Source organism: Macrosteles quadrilineatus, unplaced genomic scaffold (genome assembly GCF_028750875.1).
Source record: "Macrosteles quadrilineatus isolate MER2022 unplaced genomic scaffold, UCM_ALF_1.0 Scaffold_46__1_contigs__length_943047, whole genome shotgun sequence".
Taxonomy (NCBI): Eukaryota; Metazoa; Arthropoda; class Insecta; order Hemiptera; family Cicadellidae; genus Macrosteles; species Macrosteles quadrilineatus.
In genome coordinates, this window is record NW_026542639.1 from 640,640 (window position 1) to 660,351 (window position 19,712).

General features: G+C 35.1%; 2 protein-coding genes across 3 annotated transcripts in view; one reads left to right on the forward strand and one right to left on the reverse strand.

Moving 5' to 3' along the window:
• LOC129005951 (RING finger protein 17-like) overlaps positions 1-19,712 on the forward strand; it is a 184,543-nt gene that overhangs the window by 18,397 nt on the left and 146,434 nt on the right. For both annotated transcript variants that reach the window (XM_054434991.1, XM_054434992.1), the window contains exon 6: positions 290-370. In XM_054434991.1, coding sequence (XP_054290966.1) covers positions 290-370 — 81 coding nt within the window. The remainder of the gene's footprint in view (positions 1-289; positions 371-19,712) is intronic.
• Positions 6,369-19,712, reverse strand: part of LOC129005953 (uncharacterized) — a 50,273-nt gene continuing 36,929 nt past the window's right edge. Inside the window, exons 2-3 of the mRNA XM_054434993.1 lie at positions 8,953-10,136; positions 6,369-7,960 (exon numbers count right to left, since the gene is read on the reverse strand). Of these exons, the coding sequence (XP_054290968.1) occupies positions 7,625-7,960; positions 8,953-10,136 (1,520 nt within the window). The 3' untranslated portion in view covers positions 6,369-7,624. The remainder of the gene's footprint in view (positions 7,961-8,952; positions 10,137-19,712) is intronic.

The following is a 19,712-nucleotide window of genomic DNA, read 5'->3' on the forward strand; positions in this document are numbered from 1 at the left end:
AGTTGTTTGTCAGAAGTTGTACATCTCCTTCATTTGAAGAGCATTTTTTAACCAATTGTACTATGTTGATATTATATGATATGATGTAGAGTCAATCAACGTCTTATCCATTTTATATATTTAAGCCTTTTAAAATCAACCAATGAATTTGTTAGTGTGGTGGCTCACATTTGCACATTGCAGATCTAATCTCCGATGTTGTTTCCATTCATTATTCGCTGGCTGGTAAAATTAAGGGCAAATGATTCAACATATTACACAATTGCTGAGTGGTTATTTTGCATTTCAGAATGAAGAGAAACTACCAGAATTTTCAGAGCTCTTTGATGAAGTGAATGACGTGCTTAAACATCTGCTTGCAACAAAAAAGGTAAGTTATCCAAATTTTATGTTTTACTAGCTGCTCTACCTGTGCTTTGCAACAAGAATAGGACACAGAAGGGTGAATTTTATTCTTTAAATCTGTTGTACTCTATAGTGGGACATGCACTATTTGTTTTGGAAAATGCAGTGTTTTTTAAGTACAATGATGAAAAAGTGTCACTTCGTCTATCGGGATGTAACATAAAATAGCTCCGATATACAAAATGTCAGCTCATGAAGCCTATGTTAACAATCGTCCAGTAACTAATGAATGAATTAATAACTAACATAAATAACAATTATCTCATAATTAAAATACCACCGGTGCACCGGATGTTGAATTGGTGGTGCCGAGCGGAGCTAGCGCCGTTTTCTGCTGTAACGGCAACTTAACCATCACATATTTTAATTGTGATGTAAAAGTTTTGATTGCATTAACTTAGCGAGTGGTATGATAGCTTAATAATCTTTTATAATAACAGCCAGTATGTAGTTCCAGCACTTAACCTCCAGATAAAGTAGATTTTTGTGGTTTGTGGTTGGAAGGTATTTTATTTATTACATTACCACTTGACCGCCTGAGATATTCAGGATTTTGCTGCGATCGCGGATGACGATGATAACGTTTCCGAGACTGCGGGAGCCAATAATGATGATCACACAACCGCAGGAGATATTCAGGATAGTGTTTCAATATGGCGAACCAACCACTTTTTGTTCCAGAACTGTCTTTTGATGTTCATGCTACTAAATCTTCTTAATGAAAAAAAACCAAAGCCTTGCTCCATTACCAATAATATGATGATGCCGCTCTGCACTCTAGCGGAGAAACATGTCTTCTTCTGTTGTTACTTGCGCTCCTTGTGGCAATATTCTTTCGTTTGAAGACAGTTTTCTATCATGTGCTGCCATCTGCGGCTATATCCTGTACTATTTTTTATTAAGTTCTACACAATATTTGCTATTGGAAATTTCCACAGCAATTATTGATTGTTGTTTAACATACTTCAGTTTCATTTTTTATTATTCTATTTTACTAGATGGACACCCATCACAACAACCACCTGAGATATTCAGGATTGTGGCGCGATTGTGGGAGACGTTGATAATGTTTCCCTGACCGATGGAGATATTCAGGATTTTCTATATTTATTTATTTATTTTTTTTTTTTTTGAAAATCACAAAAATCTTACAACATTTTATATACAAAGCTTGCTGCAAAAGCCAGGAAAATTTGGCTTGTCTGCAGCTCATAGAGATAAACTTGTTCTAGATAACAATGTACTTTGTCCCTTGGTCAGTCCTTCTCCATATTACACTCTGGTTTTCCTTGTTTCTTGTCAAGATCTGCTATTATATTGTTGTTTTGACTTATTCTCTACCTTTCTATATATGACTAGCTTGCTTTAAAAACAACTTGAAACAATTATCTTAAATAAATAAAATATATAACAATAAATAACATGCATTAAATACTTCTCAACTTTAACAAAAATATAATGAAATAATTTTTATAACAATACAACAATACATAACTAAATAAATAATAAATAATTAAATTATTTATAATAACAACAATATTGAACCAGTTTTAATGGATTCCTTGAGATGTTACTGTGGGAGATAATGATTTTAGAGTTCTTTTACGCTATAAAGCTTACCAAGTAAATGTTTGTTTCATTTTAATCAAATTTTGGTACTTAACTCTTACGTTTACTTTTTATTCTGGCACATCTTTAGTGAAGAACAAGATTAGTTCGACAAATCAGGAAAAAAATATACAAGGGTCAGTACAATTTTCGGTTTCTTTCAACAAGGTCCCCAGCAACACTTATACAGTACACTTGTCCCATCTTTCTGGTTGATTCTTTAGGTTGATCTCAAAGTCACTTTTGCACCTGGTTTTTTTACCCCTTCATTTGATTGAACATGTATCCCTCGTATATCATCTTTAAGAGGTCCAAACAGATGGAAGTCTGATGGGGCAAGGTCAGGGCTGTGAAGAATCTCCCATCCCAGTTTCTGAAGCTTTCCTTTCATCAGCTGTACCGTATGTGGACGGGCGTTGTCATGAAGCAAAATCACACATTCAGTCAAGTGCCTGGGCGTGAGTGACGTGACCTGGGGCTATCAAATCCAATCGATATTTATCTTTTCTGCTTCTATTTTAATTTTGTTAAATCAAATGTGATATTTCAAAAAATATAATTTGGAGCCTACTGCATATCAATTATGGACTGAAATAGTTAGTTGAATTTACAATCCATTTTTAACAAACTAGGATAACGGGTTAAATACAATTTTAAAAATTTACTTGGTAGGCCTACCTGTTTTAGGTGTGATAGTAAGGTTATGTAACATGATTTTCGGTTCATAAAGGTCTTACTGAATTATGCTTGGTGGCAGACGGAGACCGTAATTACCAACAATGTTTTAAACTGCAAGTGTTTTTGAAATTGCAGGATATTTTTCAAGGAAAGGCAGTAGGATGTAAACAAACCTTTTAAATCATTGTCTCCAGCCAGTCCGGGCCCTCTCAAGATCATAGACTCTCCCATCTTAGCCCTCCCTTATCCTTTTTTTTAATACAATGTTGCGCATTGCAAATAAAATTGTGTTACGAAACATTAAGAAATACCCCTGCCGCAGCAAACCTGCAGACTAAGCGAATTTCCATTTGACTGATTGGATTTACACTGAAATGTCTACTTAAAAATATAACATTTATTCCCGATTTAAATAGAATTAGTTTAACAAGTACTTAGGTTTGCTGCATCAGGGAGGGTAAAACTGGTTTTTTTTTTTTTGTAAAATGTTAGTAGTTAGTAAGAAATAAAAACATTTTCCAAATTTGATCAAAATATGTTCATAAACAAGCAAATTACAACAGTTTACTTATTCTCCATAAGAATAACATGGGAATTTTAAATTTAAAATTTTTTGGAATTTTCTCTGTAACCATTAGGCGCATAATAACGCTTCAATATACTAAATTATTTGTTTTTTTAAGCTCTACAAAATGGTTTAGAAAGAAATTGCTAAATTTTATGTTTTTTGGGTCAAAAATGGGAAAAACCTATTTTTACCCCATAAAAGCCCCCGTAAACCCCCGTTCCCATGGTCCGATCATGCTGGATCGCGAACTCGTTCGAATAAACGTAGGTTTACACGTTTGTACCAAATTTCATCAAAATCGGATCATTTTTGCTCGAGTTATCGCGCTAACGGACACATATATATATATAAATATATAAATATATATATATGAATTTGAACGGATGGTGTTTTTGGCCTCTAGGGACCTCAAAACGAAAAAAAAAATCGGTCCCGCGTCCAGGTCTTACCATGAGTACTACGGTAATAGCTTATTCCCTATATGGGAAATTCGCTAAAATGTCAAAAAAAGATATTTCTCTTGTTTAAAAACAGAAAACTGTTAGAGATTATTTTAAAGAAATTATTTACCGCATTCGTGGCTTGTAAATATTTTATTTCATCTTAAATACTGTACATCTTTGTATTTATGTGTGTCATTGTGTTAGAAATTTACCTATAATGGCATCGGAGCGCTCCAAATAACAAGAGAAGAGCACGAATCGACGTTCATTTGACCTTGGTAGTTCTTTTCTCCTTTATCTCTGGCGGTTCTGGCGATTCAAAATGGCCTATATGTATGTTAATGGGGAATATAAGCAATCAATCATCATGCCAAATTTCAGCCCAATCCGACAAGTAGTAATGTGTGATTTGAGTCCCGAACTAACATACACACAAACCTCATTCTTTAATAATATCATAGTACTTGCATATAGTATGATTATAGTGAAATATAAATTTTTGAAACATTTTTTTTTAAGAGGTTGGCGGCCTCTTTTAACTTTACATTTGCCTGTCCACATGACTAACTGCTCGTGTATGGAATGCATCCAGAAAAGAATGGGGTGAGCCAGTACAGTACGAAGGTGAACTGTGCTGATAAAATGTTTCAGTGACCAGGATCCGAACCCACGACATCACTGCCTTGAGCCCAAAGTCCGTGAAGCTACCGACTGAGCTCCATCGATTTACTAAAATAGATATTTTTCTTTAATACTTTTACTGCTAGTAAAATATAAAAATCTTTTAGGCAGTTCTAAAATTTGTTGGATGAAATTTATATTGAATATTAATGCAGCCCCTGTTACACTAGGGTGGCCGGCTACAGGTTGAAAGTGTTTACTTACACTGAATTAAATGGAATCCTGTTAGACTACAATGGCTGCAGTGTGGCTATAATGAGCTACTTGTGTGGCAAGCTACACTGTGGCTGTTCTCGACTATATAGTAGCTGGTCACCCGGGCCGTGGCTGCTCCGCACAGTGGAAGTGCACTGTTTCACATTTGGATTAATGAGAGCTTGGTTATTGTTTTTGTTCATCCTATTCTACCTACTTAATTTCACAAACTGTGTAATTATAAACAAAATTTATTTTACTAGTTTAGAATGTCAAAAACATTATTTTTTTAATTACAAGAGAAGGCTTACATTATGAACAATATAGTAGGACAAGAGACTGGAGAGCATATAACCAGCAGAAAAGCTGATTCTTACTTTGCGGTAAGTTGTGGTTAAAGTGGTTGGTGGTTTAAAGGCCTTGTGTATGAAATAATGCGCTGGCCACTGTAGTGTAGTTAAGAACAGAAACAATAACCTGAATGTGCTCTGTTTTCTTCCTTAATTTCGTTTTCTTTGGTAGGAGAGCTAGCAACAACATGAAATCATTGTTTGACGGCATCTATACAACTAGAAAACTGATCTACGTTGATCAGTCCACTGTTTAGCTCGGTGAATGGTGACGTAGCCAGCGACCGTGTCAGTTGCAAGGCTAGTGTGGTGGTTTGCCACTGTTGCAGTGGGCTTACCTTACTCAGTATTTTTACACTTGTCTACCATTTTGTACAGATAAAGATCACTCTTTTTATATTTTAATCTCTTAAGTTTCTTATCTTTTCTCCACCCCTTTCACCTTCTTAAAAAAAAAATAATAAAAAAAGGAAATTAGCAAAAAAGTTTAAAAAATTCTTGAATGTTAATTTTGTGATATACAGGGTGTCCCGGAACTCTCTACCAATATTTTAGGGCATTGTTCCTGGATAAGAAACATATCTAAATATCATATTTAAATTGTCCGGAAGTCCTTAGTTACTCAGATAGCCGCCATTTTGTTTTTTTCACTTATTAATTTTTTTCTGAAAATTGGTTAAACATACGAAGTTGAAACTTTGCACAAACATTTATGACAACTAGACAAAGCTACAAACAAATTATGACGATTTTTCAAATTCATAAAACAAAATGGCGGCTGTTTAAAATTTTGTTTCTTAAATTACTCGAAAACCGTTGATTTTACAAAAATGTTACAAGAATAACTTTTTTAAGGAGATTTTATAACAAATCGATCGACACTTTAATCTTTAAGATCGGACGAGTATTAACTGAGATATGGCAGTTTTAGTGATACGTGACCGCTGGATATAAGTTGCAGCGCCTGCTGAAAGCGGTCACGTATCACTAAAACTGCCATATCTCAGTTAATACTCGTTCGATCTTCAAGATTAGGGTGTCGATCGATTTGTTATAAAATCTCCTTAAAAAAGTTATTCTTGTAACATTTTTGTAAAATCAACGATTTTCGAGTAATTTAAGAAACAAAATTTTAAACAGCCGCCATTTTGTTTTATGAATTTGAAAAATCGTCATAATTTTTTTGTAGCTTTGTCTAGTTTTCATAAATGTTTGTGCAAAGTTTCAACTTCGTATGTTTAACCAATTTTCAGAAAAAAATTTATAAGTGAAAAAAACAAAATGGCGGCTATCTGAGTAACCAAGGACTTCCGGACAATTAAAATATGATATTTAGATATGTTTCTTACCCAGGAACAATGCCCTAAAATATTGGTAGAGAGTTCCGGGACACCCTGTATTGTCACACCTGTTATATAAAAGGTACTGAAATAAATTACATTTATTACAAAACAGTTTATTTACAAAATACAATTACAACTTAACACTACAGCAAGAAGTACTTGAGTATTTATTGGAACTATTAACAATCTTGCTCAGTTGGTGGATTTCTATCTTCAAACTAATTAGTTTTAAGTGATGTTTACATTTTCATATTTTTAAGTAGAACTCCATAGTTTGTTTTTTAATTCAAATTGTTCCTGTTTTTTTTCTGAGCAAGAATAATACTTATTCATCTATATTGCACTAAATATAGAAAGCTATAAGCTTAATCTAAATCTTACATACAAGTGCCTGGGCACTATTTAATTCTATCACTATTTTTCTACTCTAAATATTTACATACAACACACTTATTTCAGTCTGTAGTATAATAAATTACTGTTATTGGACCTTCAGTTAACTAATTAATCTAGGGTATCAAACCGCTTTGAATTTAAATGATTTGACAATTTTGTTTTCTCCATCAAGGTTAAACAGATCTACTTTGCTAAAGTTACGATGTAAATACTATCTTCACTATTTTCAGGTTTGCTGCAACAGGTTTACCTAGCCCTTTAATTGTAACAGTTGTATAGATATTTATGATTGATTATTCTAAACTTCTGTCCAAGTATAATATTGTGTATAACTCGTTAGCAATATTTTTTTCATAATACAATTGAAAGAGTACATTTCATAATAAATTAAAATTCATATGCAGTTCTGAGCAATACCGTTTTCACATTGAATATAAATAACTAGCCTAAAATGTTGTTGCTCATAGAATGGAAATAATGTAATTGAAAAATTATTTATTAAAATGGATATCATTACCTATTGTAGCCTACAAGAATTGAATTCTTGATTCCCTTGGAATGATAATTTTTTAAATTTGGTATTTAAGTACACTTAAGCAGTGGCGGCGTTTATCAGAAATAAGGGACATAAACCACCCGAAGAACACGGAGTTATGCTTTCAATTTAGTTAAAATTACATAAATCTGTCAATTGATCTTCTCTAAAACTTATTATTGAGGGGGGAGGGCAGCCACCACTGCACTACAGTATACTAAAATTTCTTCTGTAGGATGATAAACTCTCAAAGCTAAATTTCTTAACACATTATACAAAATCATTCCAACTAGCATCCTTTACACAAATTACTCTGAACATTTCTGAGCACCCTTAATATGATCGTACACTTCTAATTATTAGTCTTATCACACCGTCAGATTTTTGGCATTACGAAACATGACATAACCTAATGTTACTGTTCATTTGACTGCCTGGTTGACTTCGTCATTGAGCAGCACTTGCAGCGTGTTGGGTGATTTCTCCGTTGTAGAATTTTGTTGTTTCTTCGCCTCGATTTCTTGAAACTTGAGTGTCAGGTATTCATCTACAAGTGGTCCCGCATAGTCCTCAGGGAAGCTTGGTTTCACTGGCAGAATGTATTTGTAGAGCCGTTCGTTCAGAACGTAGAGCTGTGAGGTGGATTCACATTTTACGTTGAACCACCAGTCGCACGTTAGCGCTACTTGGCTGAAAATAGTTCCGTTGGGACACAGGAAGGAGGCTTGACCACCATTTAGATCACAGTAGTGCCAGACCTGGAAAATCAAGAGTATTTTAATCTACCTGAACTACAACAATTGAGTGGCAACAATGCTAAGGAGGATTAAGTCATTGCCTAGTCCATACAGATTGACAGATATGATAGGTTGTCTGGGAGATTTAGACAATTTAAAAATGCCTAAGCTTACTCTCAAATTATAAAAAAATACATACAAGAGGCTTGCTTATGTTTAGGACTATGGCATTACTGGATTATTTAAAATGCCGGATTAATGATTGCCCTCTTAGGAAAGCTGTTATTATGAGACTAGTGAAAATACCACTAATTTTGGAGCATCAAAAGGAAACCATTAATTGTTTTATTGAGCTTTCATTTATTTTATTGGTGATCAAAAATACTAACAAGAAAATAAATTAAACTCAACTCCTCGAATTTCATTGTACCTGACATCATCTGCCCATTAATTGTGTCCGAAGTATGCTACAGTAATTGCTCCCTGAGTAACCTGTCCTCTCGCTCCCTACTCTACCGAACGTTTTAACACGGCTCAAAACAGCATTAGAAAATCTTTATTCTTATACATTGATACCAAAATATTAAATACCTCAATTCAACTAATCTTTACAATCTAAAAATAGCTACAAATTTAATATGGAAATGTAATAGGATCTCTAGTTTTGAAGCAGTAAGCTTATTGGGGAGCGAGCTAATCTAATGGAAGGGCATAGAGATTTGGTTCCCAAGAGTGGTTTGGACTTGGTTGAAATTGTGCCTATCATTAATCGCTTTTACCCATGTAATTATGTTGCAATCCTCTAGGCCTAGACTGAAATAATGTGTAAAATGTAAAGGTGGAAAAAAGTACTTAAATATATTTAGGTGTCATTGATCATTGGGATTATTTTTAATGGTCTTGGTTGATGAACTAGCAGTTCCCAATCCAAAACCAAACTACACACAATATCACATCATCCCATTCTCTTAATTTTTACTGGCATAAATAAACGGACTGTATGTTGTAATTACCTGACAGTTTGTCTCTGGGTCGCCAAAGAAGCCCTTGTATCGCTGGCTCTTGCAGGTAAAGTGAGTCTCAGGTATTTCAGAGTACGCAGGGTAGTCTATGCCAGCTCGGCCCGGCGTGCTGCCCTCCGTCTGCTGGGGAGAATAATCAGGGCTCACTCCGTTGTCATAATCTTCCTCAACATAAGCTCCGCCTGTCGGCTGACCTTTGACCTTTTGCAACAGCTTCAATAGATTCGTTAGTGTTTGTATACTGTAGCCAATGTTTGAAGGTGTCACTTTCTCTGGTAAAGCCTTGTTAAGTTGGTATCCAGCAAGTAGATCCAGCAGGTTATTCTGCTCTACTGTAGGCACTGGAGGAACCGACTGTTCGTAGTCACTTTGTATCTTTGGAAGCGTCGTCGGTATCGGAATGTGTTGGTTCTCCACAGGTATTTGTACTGGTACGTTTTGTATCTCCGGGACATTAATCTCTTGACTTTTTGTAATCGTCATTACAGGGTCAGGAACGTAACTCTTTATATTCTGGGTGTTCTCAAAGTTTGATTCGTAATTGTTGTGAAGCTGAACGTACGTGTTTTCTTTCAAAGGGGAGTACGTCGGTCTGAAACTTTTTTGAATATAAGGTTGTCTAATATTTTGAGGCCTGTGTCTAGGTTGGTAATAGTTTTTAGATTTATACTGTTGATTGTTTGAGGGGTTTTCATTTGCGTAGTGTAGTTTAGTTGTGAACTGTGTCGGTCTTTGGTCCTTCTGTGCGACTTGCTTGGCGATGGACAAGTAGTTCTGTGTGATCATGCGGGTAAGGTCTGATGGGTTCTGAGGCGTGTATTGGTAGTCACTCTGGGGTCGAGAGTAGACAGGGACTCGTCTGTAACCTCCTCCGACCAAGTATCCGACTGGCACTAGCTGATACTTCTGTTGTGGCTGCGGTTGATATTGTGGTACATAGTACTGCTGAGGACGCAAGTTGTTGTTGATTTGTTGTGGTAATGCGTCGTACTGTGGTGCTGCTGTTACATACTGTTGTTGGGGAGCTTGTGTGTTGTAGCCTTGGTCCAGGTAGTAGGTCATGTAGGGTATGAGTCGTCGGAACCTCTCCTTGACTGGCAGTAACGATTCCTCCTCCATCAGCTGGGTCATGTTTTGTTCAGATGATGTACACCCACTCCATGACAGAAGACATCCTGCAACACCATTGTGTATCTGTGTAAAAATGCACTCCTTGATTGTTTTCATACTTAAAAGATTATTTTACTCCATTTATTATACGTACCAGTAAAAGGGAAGTTTTACCATAGTTAAATATAAGAAATATTTTTTGATTCACGTTGGAAAAAATTGATTATGATTGATTATGATTCTGTATTTTCCTGATTCGGTGATAGAAAAAAAGCGTTACAGAGGCTAGTGTAACATAAAGCCACCATGAAATATGTTTGGAATTTAAAGAATTATGATAATATTTGTTCACTTAAATTGTGGATGTTTGTACCCTGTTAGTTTTTAGATGTGATGTCCTTTGTCCAATGTAAATTATCACACAATTACAAACAACCCCTAATTAGTAAGCTATATCCATCATTTTTCTTTGGACGATAATTTTATGAACAAAAATGTAGATGAGGCGCATTCACCATTAACAATACTTATGTTTTATTTTCTTTTAAAAATGATAAAGTATACCCTTAGGTTATACAAACAGCCCCCAATACTTAAAAATTTAGGTGGCTGCTATTTGGTACTGCATTGGATACACACAAGACACATAATTTGTTGGTGTCTAGCTTGTAGGGTTTGCTTTTTGAATCCTTTTTGAATTGGAAATTCACAAAAGTAACACTACTCAAAGAGTTTGTATGGTTACTTTAGGGCAATGGTTGCAATTTCAATATCAACCGAAAGTTAATTTTATATAATTTAAGATGTGGTGACAGCTGTTAGTAGTATTCCCGATAACAAGTGACAATTTGAGTAGTTAACTTTTTGAGATTTTTCAAAAGACAATGTTTACATAATTAAGTTGTCAATTTAGTATCCAAACACTGAATATAAATATAAAACACTATCAACTAGTGAACTAGATGAAAACCAGTCAATTTGACCATTTGAGGTCAGTTGTCAGATATTACAGTGGTAGGAGTGAGAGATTCCAACCATCCCAAGTATTGAGGTTGTCAACTGCTGGCCAGATGGGTGTGTTAGACCTTTCACTGACGATATGATATATAGACTACACTGTGAGATGATTCTCTCTGTTGCATAATAACCTGCTTGAGATATGCTGTTATGCTTTTATTGCCATCGTCTCCTCGTTTGAAAGTCTGTAAATCATCAACCACTTACATTTACCAATGGTTTATAGGTAGGGCAGCCTGAAGGTATGGATTTAATTTTTTGACTTAAATCTACTTGTGCTTTGTTGGAGAAAATCCAGAGTGCACAAACATATAACGGCCAAATTCCAGGGCTTGTACATTTGTTAACAACTGAACATAAATTTTTTGCATCAGGTTAAAGTATGAATTTCTCTATCTCTCATACAATTTGCCTTAAGTCACCCATGAACAAACAAAACTGTGTTTGTTGTCCTGCCTTGACCATTTCATATTTTTAAAGATACAGGAGTGGTAACAAGTTTTCATGACCACATTAAAATTTTTGATCGTGTTTTATAAAATGTCTACTTTTGATTAATTTGACTATGTATGACACAATTGTGGCTTGGTAGCTGAGTGTTTATAGTGCTCGCCAAGTAAACAAAAGGTCACCAGTTCGATCCTGGGAAAAGAGAGACCCAGCTGTCCTTGATCATAGGGCGTTTAATAAATGGTCTGGCTAAGAAACAGCTGGTCTTTGTCAGTAACAAAGCGACACAGATCATCTCACTCCATTCTACACTCACACTTCATATATCAGCCTACAACATGTACAAAAAAATGTGCGTCCATGTTCTAAACAATAGGAATTGAATTGAATTGATATTGTTCTGTGTCAACACCTTAAGTAGTATCTTATGGGTCACTGGGTTTGCATCGCTATTTTTGGGTGGGTCCACCTGGTCATCGGTGACCCGCCAAGTTGTGTAACACGTTGAACCATTGACTGGGTCTGGGATGTCCAAAGGCCACTTGCCCAGTTGTATAACAAATGATGCCCCCGTGACTACCGGAACTGTGTTTGTGTATTATGTGACCTCAGTGGCAAGTGGTATTTGTCATACCTACTGTGAGAGGTTCAAGGGTCATAAAGTAGTCGGGTTAATTGAAAAGATAAAGTGGCTAACTTGGATGGTCTAGTCTGTACTTCAGAGGTGGGATGAGTCAGTTAGTTGTGCAAAAATATATTCACATGTGGTTGTTGATTTTTGGGACGCTATTTTAATCCAATAAAACAATTTTTATTTTTATTATTCTCAGAAGGTTGTTATTTAAGAATAACTGCCACCTTTAATGACCCATGGGGGGAAATATTTGTATTTATTATCTCGCAAAACATATTATAAATACAATTGTTCAACATATGTTTGGTACAATTAATTTAACTAGATACTTTTATTTTTCACTGGTGTCTGGTTTGCAGTACAAATGCAGGTCTTGTTACTCTCTAAGCTCCTTATTTTTGTAGGCAGCATCATTAATTTGTTAGCCCAATGACAAATAATGGCATCTAGGTGCAGAATATATCCCTCGTGGAATCTGAACCAACAACTTAAAAATTGAAAGACAAGAACTATAACTCTCGCCCACCCAGACAATTCAAGCACATAATCCATTGGTGTATTATAACTCTACAAGAGCTAACTAATAAATCCTTTTTTCGATCATATACTGGATATTCACTACAAGATCATGATATTTTTTTTAATTTTCTCTTATGATAGTTTATTTTTCTCTGTTTAAACCATGAAGACATTCTCAATTAAATAAAACCTAATCCTTCTAAGTAGAGAAGTTCATTTAATCCCCTCAGAGTCCACTAACAAGAGAAACAATTATTGAGAGCCGAGCTATCAGATTGTATTAATTGGTCTGACCAAGACAAGTGGCCAGAGTGAAGGTAATAAACGTGTGAGTGGACTAACATTGCATAATGTCTCAGTGATATAATAGCAGGGAGAGCATTAGGTACAGCAAGTTGACACCGGGTTTACTTTCTCTGAAGACACTCCCGAGACCTGCCTGGTGCTTTCCCCGGGTCACCCGTGCCGCTGGGTCGGTCGAGATAACTTCGTGCTGACCTCGGAGTTAGCGGTTAATTATTGCTCTAGTGCCCATTCTCAACCGGCTATAAATATGGATTGCCTTTTACAGAGGTTGTGCCCCTCACTTGGTGGCAAATTATCACATGTTTTCATTACTGTATGCTTTGTTTAGGTTTGGCACGGTTTTATAGGCTGAGTTAATTGAGACGTTAAGAGGTTGTTGGGAAATTACAGCGTGATGTGTTGCAATTGCAAGATTCAAAAGGTTATTAATATTTCTTGTATATTTTTCACAATTTTGTAATATTATGGATGACTTCTTTTAAATTATTAATGAAGGAAAATTCAGATATTTTGATAGAATTAATTGGTTATGTTTAAACTAAAAATTGGTTTGTTTTTCAATCCTTTTACTTTTTTTATTCACTGTCTAACCGAACCGAGAATTTTATGTGAAGTTTTATTTAGTAACCAACTATAAAGAAGAAGACGTAAAAAAAAACTACAATAGCTTTTTTATTAATTTTTTTATCATCTTAATAAATAATCTTTATGTTAATCCTTTCAGTGCTATGCGACGATATATCCTTGTGCGTCTTTTTCCCAACGATATATCCTTGTGCGTCTTTTTTCCAAAAAGTGCAATGGAACGATATATCGTTGTTCACGTTTCATCCGAAAAGAGCTAAAAGACGATATATCATGCCGGTGCGACTTTCAGTGGTGTGAGTTTAAATGAACATATTTGTTGACTTTGTTGTTGTTTTGAAACAGCGATGGATTTCTTTCAATGGAATAGTAAGTACCAATTAGGGAGTTTTTTTTGTTTTTTTTTTAGTTTGACCTGGAAATTTTAGATTTAGAAACAGGAAAACCTGGAATTGCTCAACCTTTTATTTATATTGGATGCTGTACACCCTTCTGTTTTTAGAAGAAAATTTTAACATATGGAATCAGTACAAGTTCATTCACTCAATAATGCTCACACAATTTATGGCTATGGTAAATATAAATACTCTACTATTTTTTTACTACAATTAATACCACTAAATGTGTCTTAGTGAGAGTTGAAAAAGTCTAGTCTTTGGTAAACTTATAACTTTACTTGATTCATACTGTTACTTTGATAGTACATCTGGTACTTAAACTGTTACTCCCCTAGGTTGAGCAATTTAGAATGCCATCAAAGCGAGATCTTGCCCAAACTGAATCCTCCTTTAGTAGTTAAACATTCATTAGATACTTGTTCTCTTGCATAACTCCAGTTGCCCTTTAAAATGCCAACTATTTACTACTGCATACACTAACATTTAGCTTTCACTGTTATGGTTTCCTAATTGTTTACTTCCTCTTTCCCATTCTTTGAAAACAGATGAGTTTTGTGTTAACACACGAACCTTAAGTTTGAATTCTGTTTCCTCCACTTAAGACTCAATTTTAAAGGCTTCTACTTTAATGTTGTGATAGAGGTTTTAAATTAATCTCTCCCATTGAGAAGAATACTCTAGATGGCATGGTAAAACCTAGATCCAAGACTGACTGACTTTTTCAATTTCCCCAGAGCACAAAAACATTTTTTCCCTAAATTCATGTATATATACATACATAGGTTGTATATCTTTTAATGAATATACCAGAGTATTGGGACTCACTACAAACTTGAAACTCTGCTGATCTAGGTATAATAAAGTAAAAAAAAATTATCCCAAATCTATTCATTCTGAATACATCTAACAAAATAGCAGAAGTAAAATAACAACAAAATTAGCAAAACATTCAACCAGCTTGATAATAAAGTGCATCACAATTTATGGACATAAGATTGAATTAAGGGTATAAATCAAATTTATTTTATTCTTGAGTTACCAAACTATCATTTCTCTTAGATTTTACTTCTTTTTAATTTACTTTAATTTTCTTTGCCTTAATTAACATTGTAAACTTTAAAAATATGTGTTTTTTGAATCTGTAAAACATTCAAGTTGAAGCTTGTTTAAGATGTGTCTGGTATATTAATAAAAAATAACAACCTCTTCGTGGGATACCCCATTATGTATATACAATATCTGCAATATACAATAATAAAATTTGTCATAGATTTGTAAGGCTGGATATACTTAATTATTATGTTTGTGAACCAGCTAGATTGGTTAACAGAATGTTATAGAGGTTTGGATTTTTTAAATAAAAAAATAAATTTTTCATCCTCAAAACATGACAGTGCCTAGTTTTTATTACAGTCATCATGTAAAGCTTAAAAACAGATGATTTTTTACATTGAAGCATTGTTGTACAATCAAATATTGTAGAGAAGAAAAAAACAATACTTTAAATATTTATATATAGAGAAAAGTATTCTTGTAGTTTGCCAATTTATTGATATACTTTACTTTGATAAAATTTTGCAGATTATTTCATTTCATGCAATGTACTATTTTACATAATAAGGTTAGTTTCTTAGCTCAAGTATGTTTGGGTTACTGTTATGACCTAGTTATGCTTCCTGACTGCATGCTCATATGATCACCATCGCCTCTTACTAGACCTTGGCCTGTTTATCAACCGCCTTACTACTCCTCAAACTTAATGGAATTTATTTCATACTCGGCACTATGTTAAGTTGGTGCCGCTTAAATGTCGCAAAAGATTGGCTGGCATTTTATATGGCCGAGTAATGTATGTTAGAAATGTTGCTCAGTAGGTTATTGAGGTTGTAAAATACAAATGTGGAGGAGGAACTTAATAGAAATCTATGTCCATTTTCTATATGGGCGGTTACATCAGTATGATTTTAATCATTATGCATTTATTAGTGTATAAAATTGTAGTATTGTTAATGATAAATTATCAAAGAGCTTTTTGTAATAATATGCAACTCATTATTAGTAAAACCGTAAATTTAACAAAAAAACTATCAAAGAGGTGTTTTGTTAATAAAACGTAACTCATTAATAGTAAAACTGCACATTAGACAAAAAAAAGTTTAAATTGTGGAGATTTTTTTGTATAGATATACTGAACATTTTTTGAAAATTGGCTGTAAAACTGGATGTTGAAAAAACTGCCCATGTCAGATCCCGGCCTCTAACGTTTTGCAAAATCCTATTTTAAATAAACGAGCCACTAAACACTAGTGATTGAATTTAAAGCACTTAAAAAATCCGTATCCAATGATAACCTCGACTCTGAATATCTGTAAATAAATTATATAGGCTAAAACAAGTTTTCATATAGTTTTCAAGAAAATCTCAACAGGGCGCTATTTTAGTATTGTTTTGGTTTAAGGGGCTTTGAGGTCAATAACAAGACTTACAAGATTGCGCCATTCGTGTACACTCATCGCCATTCATACTTGGCTTAAAACACCTACATTCGTATGGTTGCCATTACAGAAAAGTATTAAAGTATTTTTTTCCAACGGCGGACTATTTTTAACGAAGTCGTAATAAAAATGCCACATTTCAGTACGCAAGTCGAGCTCTGCATAGCACACTGCGCATTTTCGTGTCAACCAGTATAAATAAATCAACATTCATACATCATCGTCTTGCAGAAGACAAGAGAAATATTTATTCAATAGAATATCAATGCACAACAGTATACTTTATGCGCTATTTGAAACGATTGCAGTCAACAGTCAAGTCCCTATTCCCTCGGTGGCCAACGTCCTTGTATTGTGATGGTAATGAGTTTTTTCTTCAAGTTTCCCAATCTCCTCTCAGCCAGTTAACAATCGGGTCGTTTAATTTTAACTTGCAACTGTCGTAAGGAATGATTTCTCTAGGCTACTCTCCATCCCCTCTATGTTTGCTATGATCAAATTATTTGAAGTGTGTAAAGTAAAGTAATAGCAAGAACACACAATTGATACCATAGTGTTTGTAGATCGATGACAAATGCTTTTATCGATCACCGTTTTTGATTCCTATAGTTTTACGGACTGAAGCGTTTTTACCATCCGCTCATACTCCAACTTGGGTCGTTACACTTGAGCTCAAAGGGTAGCTTTTTCAATTCACTCATTTCCACGGTAACACAGTTCTATTCAACTTAAGTTGAGAACACGTCATAGACGTAGTTTCCAGTAGTTTTACTTAACTTAAATCTCTTTTTAGGTTACCCTGATTATGTTAACTGTTATTGGTTATGCTATGCCTCGTGCCTTGTATTACAACACAAGTTCATCATACACTAATTACACCACGATCAATTACAGAGTTGCTAATTGGTAATTAATCGCCAAGACCTCGCGGCCCCCCTCCCTTGTACACTGTACAGCATTGTCGATAGTGATGCAGGTAATAAACCACGGTGAAGAGACGCTAACTGCGGGGAAACTAGCAGAGGAACAACTTGTTGATTCATTGCCGCCACAAATTGACGATGAAATCTCTCTTGGACGTGGTGGACAACAATGCTGATTGTACCACTTTGTGGCCGTCTCGTTTCTGCTCGGAAGTGGTCAGCTGCGGTGTCTTCCTCTTTTGTGATAGCCACCAGATGTTATTCGTGGCTTTGTCAGTGTATTTTTAGTGCTTGATTACTGGAAATGTGGTTAAGGTATTGTAATTTGTCGAGCGATAACCACTCCCCTATATTTCAAACGTATTCATTCTTATCCACGGTAGACAGTTCTGTAAGGACAACACAAAACCCTCCGCTTGAGCAAACATCCAGACGAAGCGAGTTTCCATTTACCTGGTTAGATATTCCCTTAAAATTATCAGAATTGTTTCCATTTAAATTAAATAACATTATCGAGTACTTCGTCTTAAATGAGATGCCCTCGCCATTCGATGTCACTGGCTTGCTCTTATGATCTATACAGGGTGGCTGAAAAGTAACTTGCACCCCCCCTTAACCTCATTTCTAAGAAGGTTGCCGCAAACCGATTTCAAATATCTCAAAAGGTTCAAAAGTTAAGGGGGTGTGCAAGTTACTTTTCAGCCACCCTGTATAGAAACAGTATTTCACTGTCTTGGCGATGGTTATCTAATTTGCAAGTCTGATTTGCTTCAGTTATGCTTTGCACTGTGCAGTCGAATAAAGTTCTTTCACGTTTCAAGTGTTAAACCTCGGAGTTGACGGTTGCGTGTTAGAATCAGCAATGTCACTTGCGTTGTCCGTTTACATCATACGTCTACCTGTCCTCTATTGCATACACTGGTAGAACACAGCTCAGCCCTACATTGTTGCACTCTCTACACACAATGTCTCCTCACGACTGTCTGGCGGTAAACACCGGGTAACTGTTGTGATTTACATGCAGTATAGGTTGTGGACAGTGGTCGTGCCGACAGTTACGTCATGCGAGATGTTTAGATAGCTGACGCGTGCCACTAGGGTCACGGGTCATTTGAGGATAACTGATAACATCATGATTACTTCCTTCCACGGAGTGCTTTCATATCCCACTCGATACTAGATGGACGTGATCGATCTTCTATTGTAGAATTTTTTTTTCGCAACGTGTTTTACATCTGTGTAGTTTAGATTTAAATTTTTACGGGATAGGCTAACAGATAAGTTATTTGATTTTGTAATGGGAATGTTGCTGGAAGTCAACAGTCCCGGAAGATCAAATAATTTCTGCCTGTGCCGCTAGGTCAAAAACTACAATGTTTGCAGTGTCTGTAGATCAAAAGTCCCAGTAAGTCAAATAATACAGTCCGAGCTAAAAACGTGGTCTATGTTAAAGCAATTGACTTATTGGGAATTTGACCTCATGCAACAGCAGTTTTAATATAACGAAATACGGTAAAATACAAGTTCAGTTTCACTGAGTCAACAGTGCCGGAAGATCAAAAGCAATAAAAGTGAACGTCGATTCAGTGTAAAGTAGACCTCCTGCAACGCTTACTACACCAACAAAACTCGCTTTTAGTTACTTCGTGTTTTGTCATAATTAGAATAGAGCGAAAATTATCATATTTGGTACAAAGCTTATCTATTAATGCTTCTTGCCAACTGTTTGGTCAACACTGTAAATAGGTATAGTTTATGTAATGAAAAGCCTTTCGTCAAAATTTGTGGCATGAAATACACGCAAGGACGATCTGAAAATTTCTGGTTATTATATACGTTTGTAAAAGGAGACCCATTTAATTTTAGAACTATTTTATGAGTTATAATGTAGTATACACATCAACTGTGTAAATGTATTACGCTTCGGAAGGGTTGAAACCTGTCCAAACTATCATATATATTATTAAAACGTAAATGGAGGTTTTTCACATTCTGAATCAACCAGTCGACGGATTTTCATTATTTTTGTGTTGAAAGAAAGATAATTTTGAGAACTAGGGAATGTCAAAGCCATAATTATAATTAAGGGTCCCAGTTTTTTAGAAATTAAGTTTTAATTTTTAAAAAGTCTAGCAGCCGACGCTAACCTGCTTAAGCTAGCTTTTGGTACAATATAATTGGCTTAACATAACAGCTGTAAACATTCAGCAATTGTGACACAAATTCAGCATTTGGAAACAAATTTAAAGACATATTTAGAGTTGACCTATTTATACTATGTGTAATGCTGACCATTGATACATTCAATTCTTAG